The 14,744-nt window shown below is 37.8% G+C and overlaps 1 protein-coding gene across 4 annotated transcripts in view; it reads left to right on the plus strand.

Moving 5' to 3' along the window:
• Herc3 (HECT and RLD domain containing E3 ubiquitin protein ligase 3) overlaps positions 1 to 14,744 on the plus strand; it is a 146,117-nt gene that overhangs the window by 64,886 nt on the left and 66,487 nt on the right. For all 4 annotated transcript variants that reach the window (XM_010610486.1, XM_010610487.1, XM_010610488.1 and 1 more), the window contains exons 4-9: positions 4,580 to 4,656; positions 5,522 to 5,743; positions 6,864 to 6,955; positions 7,883 to 8,013; positions 8,513 to 8,673; positions 10,928 to 11,004. In XM_010610486.1, coding sequence (XP_010608788.1) covers positions 4,580 to 4,656; positions 5,522 to 5,743; positions 6,864 to 6,955; positions 7,883 to 8,013; positions 8,513 to 8,673; positions 10,928 to 11,004 — 760 coding nt within the window. The remainder of the gene's footprint in view (positions 1 to 4,579; positions 4,657 to 5,521; positions 5,744 to 6,863; positions 6,956 to 7,882; positions 8,014 to 8,512; positions 8,674 to 10,927; positions 11,005 to 14,744) is intronic.

A 14,744-nucleotide genomic window follows, 5' to 3' on the forward strand; every position in this document is an offset into this window, starting at 1 on the left:
AGCTAATGGCCACCACTTTGAGCACTTCTTGTAATTATAGAAGCCAAAGGTTTCTTAGTGTATTATTCTCAATAACTTTAGTATTAAAATATTTATACAAGTTTTTCTTTTATTTTTCTTTTTTCTTTTTTGGTACTGGGACCTTGCACTTGCGAGGCAGGCAACACCACTAAACTAAATCCCTGGCCCTTTTATTGACATATACATTTTTTTTTGAACACACACACACACACACACACACACACACACACACACACACATTTTTCCCCATTATATGTATTGTTATGGTAATATCTGGTGAATAACACAGATGCAAAATTGGGTAAAACAAACAAGCAAAAGTTTACTTTGCTAGCAGAGGGTCGGCCTGCACCAAGGGCTGTGCCACATGACCAACCCTGGCCTGGGTTACAATCTGCCTTTTATAGGAGTTTTACAATTATGACCTCATTTTAGGTAGTTCAGTAAGACATTCCAGTTCCCACAGCTCTGGTCACAAATCATGGTAACAAGACAGTCTAATTTTAACCCAAATGTAGCACCTTCTTTGTGGTTAGGATGTTTATCTTTAATTAGCTATTCTAACCCTCAAGAGTGGGGGTCAAAGGAAAATGAGACTGGTGACATTCCTTTCATTTTAAAAGGTATGGAGATTGTTTTCTTAGTTTGAACATCTGGTTTCACCCTGGGGATGCATCTGTTAATCTTATGACATTTTCAACTGGGGCTACATGCCTTCAAGCTTTGTAGTTAATGCTGAAACCTCTGGTATTGTTGTCTTAGGAAACAAGCAAAGCAACTTTCAGAAACAAATACAGCAGTTTTTCTGTTAATTCTGTTAATTTTGTAGGTTTCAGACTATTTACAGAAGTTTTCTTTATCAGTATATTCCCCAAAATTAAGATAAATATTATGTATCACAAACATACACTAAAAAATGTAAAGAATTCTATAAAGTATTGATACTAATAACAATACAAGATGATTGTCCAGGGCATTACTTGTGATTTAAAAAAAAGCCGATCTCAAAAGGTTATCTACAGAATTTTTAAATATAATATTATTAAAATAATAAATTTATAGAAACGGATAGATTAGTAGCTCTTAGAGGCTAGTGATGAGGGAGGAGAGGAGTGATTATAAAGTGTGGCTTGAAGAATTCTTAGCAATAGTGATGGTACACCCACCAATGTAAATAGATGATAGAGTTAATGCACATAGAGCTGGGGAAGTAGCATAAGACCTTGAGTTTAATCCCCAGCATTGCCAAGAAAATAAAAATTACAAATGAATACAAATACAAATGAATCCAAGTTAAACTAGGGACATATAAATAAGATTGGTGGATTGTGTTTATGTCAGCATCCTGGTTATTATTACACCAAAGCTTTGTAAAATGCTACCATTGTGGGACACTGGACAAAGTATGTAAGAGATCTATCTAAATTCTTTCGTAACAAGCATGTGTGAATCTACAGTTACTGCTAAGAAAAAAATACTCAATTTTGTTTATTCCTAAATGTGCATGTGAATCTGTTTAACTTTTTACATGAAAGAAAATATAACACTTCTACACTGGACATCTACCTTTTAAGATTCCTCTCTCCTGAGTGGGTAGCCTTAGTTTTTGTTCCTGTGGCAGAATACACTTATTAGAGAAAAACATGTAAACCTGTCAGCTAGCTGTTAAAATTAAAAGTAGGAAATATTCCTAGGCTGCTGGGTAGTGTTAAGTATGTTATATGGATTCTTCATTTAATTCTCTCCATGAGTAACCCTGTGACGTAACTGCTATGCTTATATCTTTCATTTCATCACACAGAGGAATATGAATTGAAGAAAAATTGTGGAGACATTGCTAGTATCTTGTTTTAAACTCTGGCAGTACATAACACAGAACTTACCGTCTTCAGTAGTATATGGTTCAGTAGTATTTGTTCATATTGTTGGATAAATGGTTTCCAGTCTTTTATCTTGTAAAATCCATTTTATGAACTTTACTAGGTGCATCGTTTATGTGGAATTGAGATAAGATAGACAAAATAAAAACCAGGTTAAAAAAAGAGAGAAGGAAATTGAGATTTAAAAACCATACTTAACTATACCTTCAAGACACAAAAGTAAGACTCTTTCATTTCCAGGAAACTAAAAGGTCATAAAAGATAACCTGTAAATTCATTCTCTGGACCTGTCTTTTCACCTATAAACTGTGCTTCCTCCACCTCTAAGGAGGCAGAAATACTGGTGTGCAGTGATCTTAACTTCAAACACACGTAGATGGCTTGCACTGTGACCTAACAGACTGTAAAATTACAAGTCACCCACCTTGAAAACACCCTCTTAAATATACCCAACTCTGGCTCATAACACATCTCATTTCTCTGAGCACCCACATTGCACTCTTGAGTGTATTCCTGTCTAATATACCCTTCTCATGTCTGTAACTGACATGTCCTAAAATTTCTTTTTCCACGAGGAAAGTCAGTGAACCTATAAACTTAATCCTGGTAGGGTGGGGTAGGTTTACGTTCAGCCTTCGGCACACTCAGGTCCAGCCTGCTGAAAAATCATACAGTGTTGTCTTTGTATGACTGGCGTATTTCACTTCGAATAGTGTCCTCCAGGTTTATCCTTAAAATTTATGTCAGAAGCTGCCCCTCCCGCGCTCCCACTAAGAAATGAACCCAGGGCCTTGGCGCTGAACTACAATGCCAGCCTGTTTTTATTTATTTTTGAATCAGGATCTTGCTAAATTGGACAGGCTGAGCTCACACTTCCGATCCTCCCGCCTCAGCCTCCCAGATTGTTGGGATCACAGGCATGTGCCCTGTGCCTGTTTTCTTTTTTGAGCTGATTTATATTGTATTTTATGGTACACCTTGGAGACATTGCAGATTTGGCTCTAGAGCACTGCAAAAAACAAACAAACAAAAAAACCAAAAAACCCCAAAAACAGACATCACCATAAAGTGAGTCACTTGAATTTTTTAAAAATTTGCAGAACTTAAGAAGTTATGTTTACGCTGCCCTATAGTACATTATGTCTAAAAATAGTTTATAGACCTTAATATAAAAATACTTATTGCTAAAAATGCTAATGACCATCGAGCCATTGGAAAAATAGCACTAGATAACAGGATTGTGACAGACCTTCATTTGTAAATAACTCAATAGCATAAGGCCAGGAGAGTGAAGTACAGTACCCTATCTTATTTAGCTACTCGTCATTCACAGTCATTTGGGTTTCTTCTGTCTTTTTTGGCTCTTTAAATAATGCTGCTCTGAGCATGGTTGTACAGATAACTTCTGGGTCTCTGCTTTTGCCTCTGGGATATAAACTCAGGAGAAAAATCGCTGCCTCATGAAAGCTGTTTAGACACTCTCCATATTCTTCTGAATCTCTTCTGTACTTTATTCTATTTGTCTGTGTGTACCTAGTAAAAATGTCTATTCTTTCTCTACTCTCACACTACCATCAACATAGAAAACTTCTGTGGCCCTAAAATGTATGAGGAATTTTTGCCACCAGTAAGCAAGCCATTCTGTAGCCTTCCACATCAGCCACGCATCTTCTAGTTGAGTCCCACAGTTGAGAGCACAGTTACTACGGCTGTTTCCTTCTCCAACTTCAATGGAATTCACAGCCCCAGGTTGTTTTACCTTTTGGTATTGGGGATCGAACTCAGACCCTTGCACTTGCAAGGCAGGCAGTGAGACCACTGAGCTAAATGCCCAGCTCTTACCTGTGCTTCTAAATGACCAGCTCTAAGTTAGAGTTCTCGTAACTCCCTCACTGGGTTCAATCAGTTTGCTTGAGCAACTCATCCACCTCAGGGAGACACCTTTACCATTTTCTTATATAAAATATAGATGATAGTTGCTCAAGGTAAGGAACTTTCATGCCCTCTCTGGAGCACCACCCTCCCTTGAGGCATTCAGCTATCCAGAAGCTCTCCATAACCTGCCTTTTTAGTTTTTTTATGTGTTGATACTTGTTGCATGTACATGACTGACTACATTCTTCACCGGTAATCAGTTTAACTTTTGCTCCTTCTTCAGCTCCCCAGAGGTTGGGGGTGAGGGGACTGCAAGTCCCAGCCCTTTAATCCTACCTTGGTCTTTTTAGTGACCAGCCCTAACCTAAAAGCTAGCTAGGGAACCATTCATCACATTATTAGCATACAAAAAGACTAAATCACTCAGATTTCAAACATTTTAGGAGTTGCTTGCCCCAATAATATCACACCTTGATTTGGAGGTGACAGAGTGGGAAGTAACAGAATTGTAGCAGTGGATCTAAGTGTGAGTGTTTATTTGTGCTAGGGTTTAGACCAAGGGTTAGGCAAGCCCTTTACCACTGAGCTGTATTTCTAGCCTTGCTGTTTACTTTAAATAGTACTTAATGATAGTCAGGAAGCCAGCAAAAGACTTAATAGAACTATGTACAACTATACATTTGGCTTTTTAAAGTCTCTTAGGGAAAATGATATTGTTTATTACAAATACTTATTTAATCGGGAATATTTGTGATTATGTTTACACAGGAAAGCCTATCTTTAAAAAGCCTTTTCTATTTTAGGTTGATACAAAAGCTGAACCAGCAGACTATATTACAAGTTTCCTGTGGCAACTGGCATTGCTTGGCTCTTGCAGCTGGTAATACCTTAATTATGTGATAATGCTGTGTTCATTTTAAAGACATTTTTCTCTTGAAGTTTTGTCTTATCTAATTTGAAACCTTTAAATGGTAAGGCTATGTACATTATTGTTGGACAGTGATAGTTCTCAGCCTTTTGCCTAGTACATTCTTTCTTCAGGGTGTGGATGATGAAGTAGGTGGCCACCATTGCTGTTTCAGCTCTCACAGGGGAAGGTGACTAGAAGGCAGGACCTTACCTAGGTGTTCTTGAGCATATAGTTTTCTTTTTCTTTTTTCAATTTGCAACCTTTTCTCAAGCTTCACTCCACTAGAAGTTAGCGAAATTGAAGCTATCAAATAATGTCATACTCTGTTGCAGTATATTTGTACTCATATACCCTGCCCGGTCATCTGCCAAGTAGTCCAGGTGGTCCTAGCTGGACTCCTGAAGTTCTGGGCCTTATGGTCTTAAGGCGGCCAGAACTAAGTTCAGCTTGCTTAGTAGACCTAAGACTGGTAATTGTCCTGTTCAACACTGAATTTACTTAAACCTTTAACATTTTCTTTGCAGAAGTGTTAATAGTGTTTGAAGGGCAGTACAATTTGATGTATTTAACTGTTGTCAAGTGGGAATTTTGGTTTTGACATCTTATAGCATGCAGTATCTCTGCTCCCTTGCTCTTCTATGTGGGGAATGTAGGGACCTCCACCAAATGATCTTAACAATTGGATTATTTTTATGTGTGGAACTTTTTAAACTGAGTTTATTGGTAAATTCTAGGTATACAGTACAGTTGCACACATTACTGGGATCTTGTATCTTTACATGACAGGTCTTGGTGGAACTTTTTTTTAATATCAGTTTTCTTGTTCTTATTTCAGATGGCCAGTTCTTCACTTGGGGAAAGAACAGCCATGGGCAGCTGGGCCTGGGGAAGGAGTTCCCCTCTCAAGCCAGCCCTCAGAGGGTGAGGTCCCTGGAGGGGATCCCGCTGGCCCAGGTGGCTGCAGGAGGGGCTCACAGCTTTGCCCTGTCTCTCTCAGGAGCTGTTTTTGGCTGGGGGATGAATAATGCAGGGCAGCTAGGGCTCAGTGATGAAAAAGGTAGGTAAGCTATTATACCTCTTCAGTTCAAAAGCACATTCATTTGTTTAATACATGCTTCATGAGGATCTGCTATATGCTGGCCCTGTGTTAGGTATTAAGCCAGGGGCAGTGAACAAAACAGAGAACATCCATGGCTTATATTCTAGTGGGTAGACACAAACCAGTAAATTTCTATGCCAGAGGGTTTCAGGAGCAAGCTTCCTATTTTATATAAGGTGTTCAGGAAGACATCTTTGACAAGAACATGTTTGAACAGAGTCTTAGAGGAAATAGGACTTGTAGGTATCTGGGTGAAAAATGCTCTATCCAGAGCTAACAGGACTTACAAAAGCTCTGATGTGATGTGTGCTGGATCTGGACCAAGAGGAAGAGGAGGGGTAGAGCTGAAGGTCAGAGGTAGTGCACAACCTGTCACTTGAAGGCCCTCATGGCAGTGTGATGATTATGGCTTATCTTTTTGAGAGGGAAAGACACTGGGGGTTTTGTTCTCTTTTTCTGGTATTAAGGATCAAACCTAGGTCCTCATGCATGCCAAACAAATGATCTTTAACTGAGCTAGACCCTAACCTAACACTAAGTGTTCTGAGAAGAGCAATCCAGTTTGACTAAGCTGTAGTGGGTCAAGGGAAAGACCGGTTTGGAGGTAGTTGGAGTAAAGCCAGAGTTTTCTACTGTTCGAAGGTGAGGCCATTTGGTTTGCTTATTGTTGGATGTGTGGTTTGGACCAAGGCAAATCTAGAAGGATAAAGTTTGGGTCAGGGCATGAAAATAAGGTGATTTGGGAAGAGTACAGAATTAGAGTGAGGAAACTGTGAGTCAAGCTGCACATCTATTAAAACTGTTATCTGTTGGGAGCTGGGGATTTAGGTCAGTGGTGCCACTGCCTGCCTTGAAAGCACAAGGTCCTGAGTTCAATCCCTGGTACAAAAAAAAAAAAAAAAAAAAAAAAAAAAAAAAAAAGAAAGGAGGTCTGTTGGACATCTGAGTAGAGATGCAGGCAGGAAGCTATGTGTAAGTCAGTAAGCCAGAGGGGCCCAGATTCAGGCTCAGCTAATTGTGTGTATTTTATCTCCAAGACCAGTAACAGTGCCATTATGATGCTTAATTTTTCTTCCAGATCGAGAGTCTCCATGCCATGTGAAACTCTTACGAACACAGAAAGTTGTCTACATTAGTTGTGGAGAGGAGCACACGGCAGTCCTCACAAAGGTAGGAACACCGAGAACTCTGCTTGGTGTAGGGAATGAGATGGGTGATTAGAATTGATTTAGCGATGGTGTTTTTAGTATTGTGGCTTGAACTTGAATGTTCCCTTTAGCTTTGGTTTGTCCTCCCTGCCAAAAAAAATAGAAAAAGATTGCTTTTTAAAAAAAGAAAAAAAAGTATATGTGTTTTTCTCTTTGGTAGTCTTGTAGTTCTCAGTAATATTCAAAAATAGTTCAATATAATAAACCTTAAAATATATATAAAACAATATGGCTGTCCTTTTATACAACTATTTACATATATAAAAGAAATACCAATTTAAATGATTTTAAAATGATCAACCTTTTTTTTGCTATATAGTTGCATTCTAGAAAGAATGAAAGTGTTTTAATATTGAGCAAATACTGTTGCAGATTTACTTTAATAAAATACCTTTGCAATTTGTTCATATTACAGCCTTTTTTTTTTTTTTGAGATAGGGTCTCGCCAGGTAGTTCAAGGCTTGAACTCACTGTGTAGTCCAGGCTTCTCTTCAAAGTTGTCACTATCCAAGAGCTGGGATTACAGGCGTGCGCATCTGCAGGGCTTCAAAGACAGTTTTAAATAAGCTTATGAAAGGGTTTGCAAAGCATTTAATTTTTTTTATGTAAATAGCCACGAAAAATTGTCTTACTTTGTTGTTTTTCCATTTAAATTTTTCCTAATGCCTCATTGTACTTTTAATAATTTAAAAATTTTATAGGGGTACACATCTCCTTGAACAGTGCTACTTTTGTTCCATAACAGTCTCCTTTTTTTGTTTTTCTTTTTAATGAACTCGAAATGATTTTGGTTAAGTATCAGGTGAAAGTAATGGAAATTCTCTAGACAGGTTTTAGAGGAGTGTCCTCAGATGCAGAGTGAAGTCATGTGGCATTTGTTCCTTGTCAGAGTGGAGGAGTGTTTACCTTCGGAGCTGGTTCCTGTGGGCAACTAGGGCATGATTCAATGAATGATGAGATTAATCCAAGAAGAGTTCTGGAGTTAATGGGCAGTGAAGTCACTCAGATTGCCTGTGGCAGGTGAGTGCTCCTGAGAACTTTGTGATACCTTGGAAGATCCAGAAATGGATATTGTCCTGGGAGTGTTGGAGAACAAGAGTACATCTAACCGCTGTCATTTTGAGAAATCCTAACTGCATGCATATTTATGTTGAAATCTGGACAAAGTCAGATCTTAGTAGAATGATGGGGCAGGAAAAGGTTTTAAATGAGCAGAACAACAAGGGGACAGGGTATGGGGAAGGAAGGAAAATAAGAGAATCCTGTGTAACTTCTTGGGATTTGGCAAATGCAGCAGGACTTGGAGCTCTTTCTGTGAGTTGCCATCCTGCATATGACCTGGACTGTCAGAGGATGGTATTCTGGAGCGCCAGCCGCTGTGCAATTATGCATTAACATAGTGGCAGGCTCCACAGGGTGTGCCTAAGGAACTGCTGTGCTCATGTGAAATTAAAGTCAGAGCCTTAGTGTGTGTCTTCAGCAACAGAAACTACTAATGACTTAATTTATTTCTTCATAGACAACACACCCTAGCCTTTGTGCCTTCTTCTGGACTCATCTATGCATTTGGTTGTGGAGTAAGAGGTCAACTAGGAACTGGACACACTTACAATGTCAAGTGCCCATCTCCTGTGAAGGGTTACTGGGCCGCCCACAGTGGCCAGCTTTCAGCTCGAGCTGGTGCGTGCTTTTCAATGGTATTTAATTATATTTTAGATAATGGATGCAATGATTTTGAATATGTATCTGTTATTTACCTTAAAGTCTTTTGGAGGGAATTAATATGAGGTGTTTTTTTTCAACAAAAATCAACAAATATTTAAGTATTTACTATGTCTGAAATTCTGTTGTTGAGATCCTATTTCTATAGGATAAAATGTCATTACCAAGGACATTGGTGGTAGTGTATAATTTTTTTTGAGATCCTATAGAAGTAAAGCATAAAATGTTATTACCAAGGACATTGGTGGTAGTGTATAATTTTTTTTTGAGATCCTATAGAAGTAAAGCATAAAATGTTATTACCAAGGACATTGGGGGTAGTGTATAATTTTTTTTTTTTTTTTTGGTACTGGGGGTGGGGATTGAACTTGGATCATTGCACTTGCGAGGCAGGTGGCGTCACCACTGAGCTAAATCCCCAGCCCTTGTATACATTTTTTATTGTTGCTAATAATGAAGCTGATATTTATTGAATGGTCAACTAAATTCTGTTACTATGTGAAGCACTTCAAACAAGCTAATTACTAGTGTTATTATCTTCATGGGAGAGGTAAGGGAAACAAACCTTCATGGTAAGTAACTTGCCCAAGATCATAAAGATCTTGGAGGCAAGATTCAAATGCGGATCAGCTTCATTCAAAAGCTGGTGTTCTTTTTTTTTTTTGGTACCGGGATTGAACTCAGGCCCTTGCGCTTGCAAGGCAGGCCACCGAACCGCTGAGCTAAATCCCCAGCCCTTAAAAGCTGATGTTCTTAGTACTTAGACTGTGTTACTTTTTCTTTGCTATTGATGTTTTGACTGCAATAAGATATAGTTTATTTTATTAATGTTTTTCTTAAAAACATTAATAGCAAAAAAATATATTAATAACAGAATGTTTATTTCATTGAAAATCAATGTAAGGCAGCTGTTTGTCTTGAGTAACTCCTTCATCTTGAAATAGCATTTCCAGAGGCTGAAATGAAACTGGAGAATCATTAAAAAGAAATGTAGTTTAATAATTCATTTTGAATTTGTAGTCTTAAACTGACATACTTAATGGCTTGATCAGTCTTCTTTATAAAACAACCATCTCAAATTCCCTAATGAATTATAAGAAATTTAAAGACAAGGACTGATTCTTTTCATTTTTGTAAATCTAGCATGTAGCACAGATCTGTGCATAAGCTTGTCACTCATTAAATATTTATGCATGAATATATGAGCATCTTCAAATGTGGTAGAATTTAAAATATAAAATAAACATGATTGTCTTTTGGAGATGTTGCCAAAAGCAAATGAACAGCTTGGTGTTCTCTTCTCTGTCATTTTGTAAATTTTCTTTTCTCCAAAACATTCTCCTCAACTTGGAATAAATGTGTTTAAGAAATATACCAATTTAAGAAACTCAAGTGTTTTGTAGGTTAATTTGAAACCACAATTTTTTGAAGTTGAATTATAACCTGACCCAACTTATGTGGTCATAAATTTGTCTTTGGGTTTGACAAAATGATTTTATAACATACACAGGTAAATTATAATTTATTATGTAAATTCTGTGTGTTTAGGAGCCTTTGTGTTTATGTGGGAACACAGAAGAAGACATGAAGGAGTACTCTGGTTAGAGGAAGTTGGAGCTGTGTCTGGCAGGGTGACTGGAGATAGCGGAGGAGAGGACTGTGAGGCAGAGGGTGGTTTGGATGCCCTCGGAGGCCATTCATGGAGAACACGGTGTGCTCTGAGGGTGGTGAAGAGGCGTGGAGATGTGAAATCATGGGATATTCGAAATAAAGCAGTTTAGGGGTGTTAGTGTTGACTTGGACACGTGATGGGAGCTAAAACAGGGAACAGAAAATAGGAGTTGCTGGCTTCATCCTGAAGGGGTCATAGTCATGGATGTGCAATTTTTGTTACACATATGTCGCCATTTATAGTAGTGTCCATTTTAGATTTTGAGTCAGTGGCATGACAGCATGAAAAATAGAAACAAGGTCAGGATTAGCTGGTGGTGACAGAGAGGCAGAGATAGAGTGAAGATACCATTTTATATGTTTATTTTCAACTTAAGTAGAGATAGTCCTGGGCAGTGAGCCAGGAGAGGTTTTCATGCTTCTCTGACATAATTAAAATGGGTAAAAAGCCACTCAGAAGCATGTTTCAGAGTATCAGAAAATGGGATAAGGGAGAAATTTCAATTACTGAAAAATATGTTGTTGGAATTTTTTTTGACAGATCGCTTTAAATATCATATTGTTAAGCAGATTTTCTCTGGAGGAGACCAGACTTTTGTACTTTGCTCCAAATACGAGGTAAAATTTCTTTTGACTATTACTTTGGGATGAATAATGGTGAATCTGTAATTATTTTAATAAATAATTACATGCAATCATTGTTATTTTGTTTCTACCAATTTTATCTTATTAAAGCAATCAAACTGAACCTTGAAGTATTTAGTATCTCCTTTTGGCTCCTTTGAAGTAAGTTGAAGTAGTTTTCCTGTTATTAAAATCATAATGTTCTGATGTATAATTTAAAATTACTTATTTATATTCATATTTGTTCTAAAAGAAATGTAAGAAGGCCCACAGCCTAGAGAGTTTGTGCTTTGGCATTATTTTTTTTTTCTTAGCTGTTAAGCAGCAATAAATTCTGGCAATAAATTTGAGAACTTAGTGGGTTGGATTTCTTTGCTTTATTTGATTGTGTAATATATGTAACAGAGATATCACAGTTTACAGTCATCTGTTACTCTTTTTAATCTGCTCACTACACCACACCTAGATCTCCTTCCTGTATCGCTCTAGCAGGTAAACCAGGAAGAGCAGTGGGTTTCAGGTAGTCACTTGAGGATCCAAGAAGCTGTGATAGTGCTATTCATTCCACTCTTCCTGTCCGAAAGTCTGGGTCTTAGACTCGAAAAAGCTCCATGTGTTTGTCCTGTGCCTCTTTCCTCTGTTCTCTGCCCCCTCCCTTTATTTCACAAGCATCCAATGAGGATAAACTCTGAGTGGGGCATTGAAGGGATGCTGGGTGATAAAAGAATCAGAATTGGCTGGGAAGAAAGCGAGCAAGTGAGGAAACAAGGGCCCTTTCAATCTTGGAAGGTCTTCCTGGTAATCTGGTACGTTGCCATCCTTAAATACATAAACCTCTTGTTCTCTAGTTGGTATAATTCTGTGATTCTGGTAAGGAAGGTGCTGGTGAAGCCTGAGGCTGCAGCTTGTGGACAGTTGAAACTGACAGTGTGCTTTCTCCAGGACAAGCCTGAAGAAGGCTGTGATGTGGGGTTGCTGCTTGAGACTTTGAGGCTCAGCTTCAGAGCGTTGCAGAGGAATATTGTGGAAAGCTGAGGTTATTCTTTATTTCTTCAAAATGCTAATAGGGCAAAATACTGAAAGCGCAGGGGGTCTGCAGTGTAGTAACTTTTTTGTCTACAAGTAGTAGACTTTTAAGTATTCATTACCTAGGAAACTGACTTGACTAATAACCTACTTTGTTTTGTCCATGAATATAAATTTTAGTGTTTTTTATTCTTCTTTTGGTATTTTGAGACAGGGTCTCACGATGTAACCTAGACTGGCCTCAATCTTTTGACCCTCCTGCTTTAGCCTTCCAGCTGCTGGGAATACAGGTGTGTGCCACAATGCCCAGCCATTCCTTTTATAAGCAGTCTAATGTATACAGCTAAAGTTCTACATTTTTTTTTCCAGTTCCGGTGATAGAACTCAGGACCTTGCACTTGCAAGGCAGGCACAGCACCACTGAGCTAAATCCCTGGCCCCCTGAAATTTAAATTTATTAACACGGTTGGGTGTGGAAAGCAAACCATTGATGAAAAGAAAGTGAACTTTAAACAGTTGGTATGGGGGGGCAGTTGGTAAGAGAAGTATGCATTAAAAACATTTAAGATAACTCAAATGGACAATTACTGAAAAAGGCACTGCTTTTTCTAAAAATGAAACCTCTACACATTTAGTTAAACTGTTAACCATAGATGTTTGTTTAGATACAGAGACTGAGAACATTATGTTCTTGCCCTGTTAATCCTATCACTTAAAAACCAAGGAAAAGCATCTATATAGTGAAAGCCTCTGTTTTTGTACAACTCGTTCATTAATGTGGCCTTGAGGTAGAACAACTGGGTCCAGTGGCACACACTTATAATCCCAGCTCTTCAGAAGGCTGAGTTAGAATCACAAATTGGAAGTCAGCAAAATCCTGTTTCACAATAAAAAGAGCTGAGGATGTAGCCCGTCACTCACTGTTCATTCTGCATAGCACCCCCTCCACACACACAGTTAACAGTATGAGTTATCCAAAATGCTTGAGACCATAAAATAAGTGTTTCAAGTTGGGGATTTGTGGGAGTTTTGGAATATTTACATATTTATAATGTGAGGCCTTAGGGACAAGACTGAAATCTAAATGTAGAATTCATTTATATTTCGTATATACCTATATATACTGACTGAAAGTAATTTTACATAATTTTAGTAAATTTGTATATGAAATTTTCCATGTGCTGCATCATGTTGATACTCTGAAGTTTTGGACTTTGGAACTTTTCAGAGTTTAGGCTTTTGGATTAAGGATGCCCAATCTGTATTCAGATATTCCTTTGCTACATTTGATTCTGGGTTTGGGTGACAGTGTAAACCAAAGGTTCTCCTTTCCCCTTTGTCTTGTTCTCTGGAAAGGATAGGATTGAAGAGAGTGTCATTAGGACTGTTAAGATTATGTTCGTCTGTCATTGCCTCAAAACCTGTGAGCTGACATATTTTTTTCCTTTCAACCTTAGTTGTCCATTGGAATCACCTGGAAACTTTAAAAACTACAGAAACCTAGAGATTCTCATTTAATGGATCTACCATGTTATTTGATCATTAGAACATTTTTAAAGCTCTCTTGGTGATCCAAAGTCTTTTTTTTTTTTAACTTGTACATAATTAGAAGCCATATATGGCTGGCAGTGTAGGTCACTTGTAGAGTGCTTGCCTTGCAGGAACCCAAAGCGTCTAGGGCTTGTTGGACAAATAATAAAGAATGAGAAAATAGTTCTAATTTTTTTAAAAGTCTGCATTATTACTGATGTTCTTCCATCCCTTTGAATTAGAGGAAATTAAAATGTTTTTTAAAAAAATGTTTTAAAACCAGGATGGAAAGAAAGATAGTCTCTGTATGTGCTCAGATGTCCACTCTGAAGTCTGCTTTGGCTAAAGAGTTTTATGCAATTCAAGATTATTTTTGTTCTCTCAGCATGTCTCTGTGATCATTTCAGTAGAGTAGTTATCAAAATCAAATGATCAGAAATTTTGAGACACATCTTGATGTATTATATGTCCTTTTCTTCTTAGTAGGGGCATCTTAACTCACAACTATAGAAAAGCAACTAGGAAAATTTACTTTTGAAAGTTACATGTTTTGGGGTATTTTTTGACACAAGGTCTTTCTACATAGTTCAGGCTGGGCTTGAGCTCACTGTGTAGTCCAGATTGGCCTTGAATTTATGGGATTCCTCCTGCCTCACCCTCCTGAGTGCTGGGATTACAGGCATGCACCACCACACCCCACCTTGAAAGTTATGTTTTATATATAAGTACAAAGGAAATAAAGGATCATCCTACAAATTGATGGGTGAATGCTTTAATGTTACTTTATTACTTTTTATAATAACAAGTGTAGGAGGTATAGAGCACCACCAGCTTTTTCTTAGTTCTAGATCAGGAAATTTGGGGAAATTAAGTTGAAAACAAGCAATGGAAAACCTCACTGGAAAAAGGTACAGTGCTGATCAGTGATTAGAATGTTCAGGGCCATTATTAATCTCTTTTTTGTCACTTTTCTTGCAAGTTTTATAGCTGTGTACTTGGAACGAGAAATTATGAGGCTTTAAATGTTCATGAAATATTTACTGTATAAATTATTACTTAACTGGCTTTAATAATATATTTTGTTGCAGTTTAGTAAACAATGGTGGCAAATAACTATTATGTTAGAGGCCTTAATGTTGTGGGGAAGAGATCTGAAAGAGTTGCACTGGGTTGGTTTT

The sequence above is a fragment of the Fukomys damarensis genome, unplaced genomic scaffold (genome assembly GCF_012274545.1).
Source record: "Fukomys damarensis isolate Sample0158 unplaced genomic scaffold, DMR_v1.0_HiC HiC_scaffold_32, whole genome shotgun sequence".
NCBI classification, from domain to species: domain Eukaryota; kingdom Metazoa; phylum Chordata; class Mammalia; order Rodentia; family Bathyergidae; genus Fukomys; species Fukomys damarensis.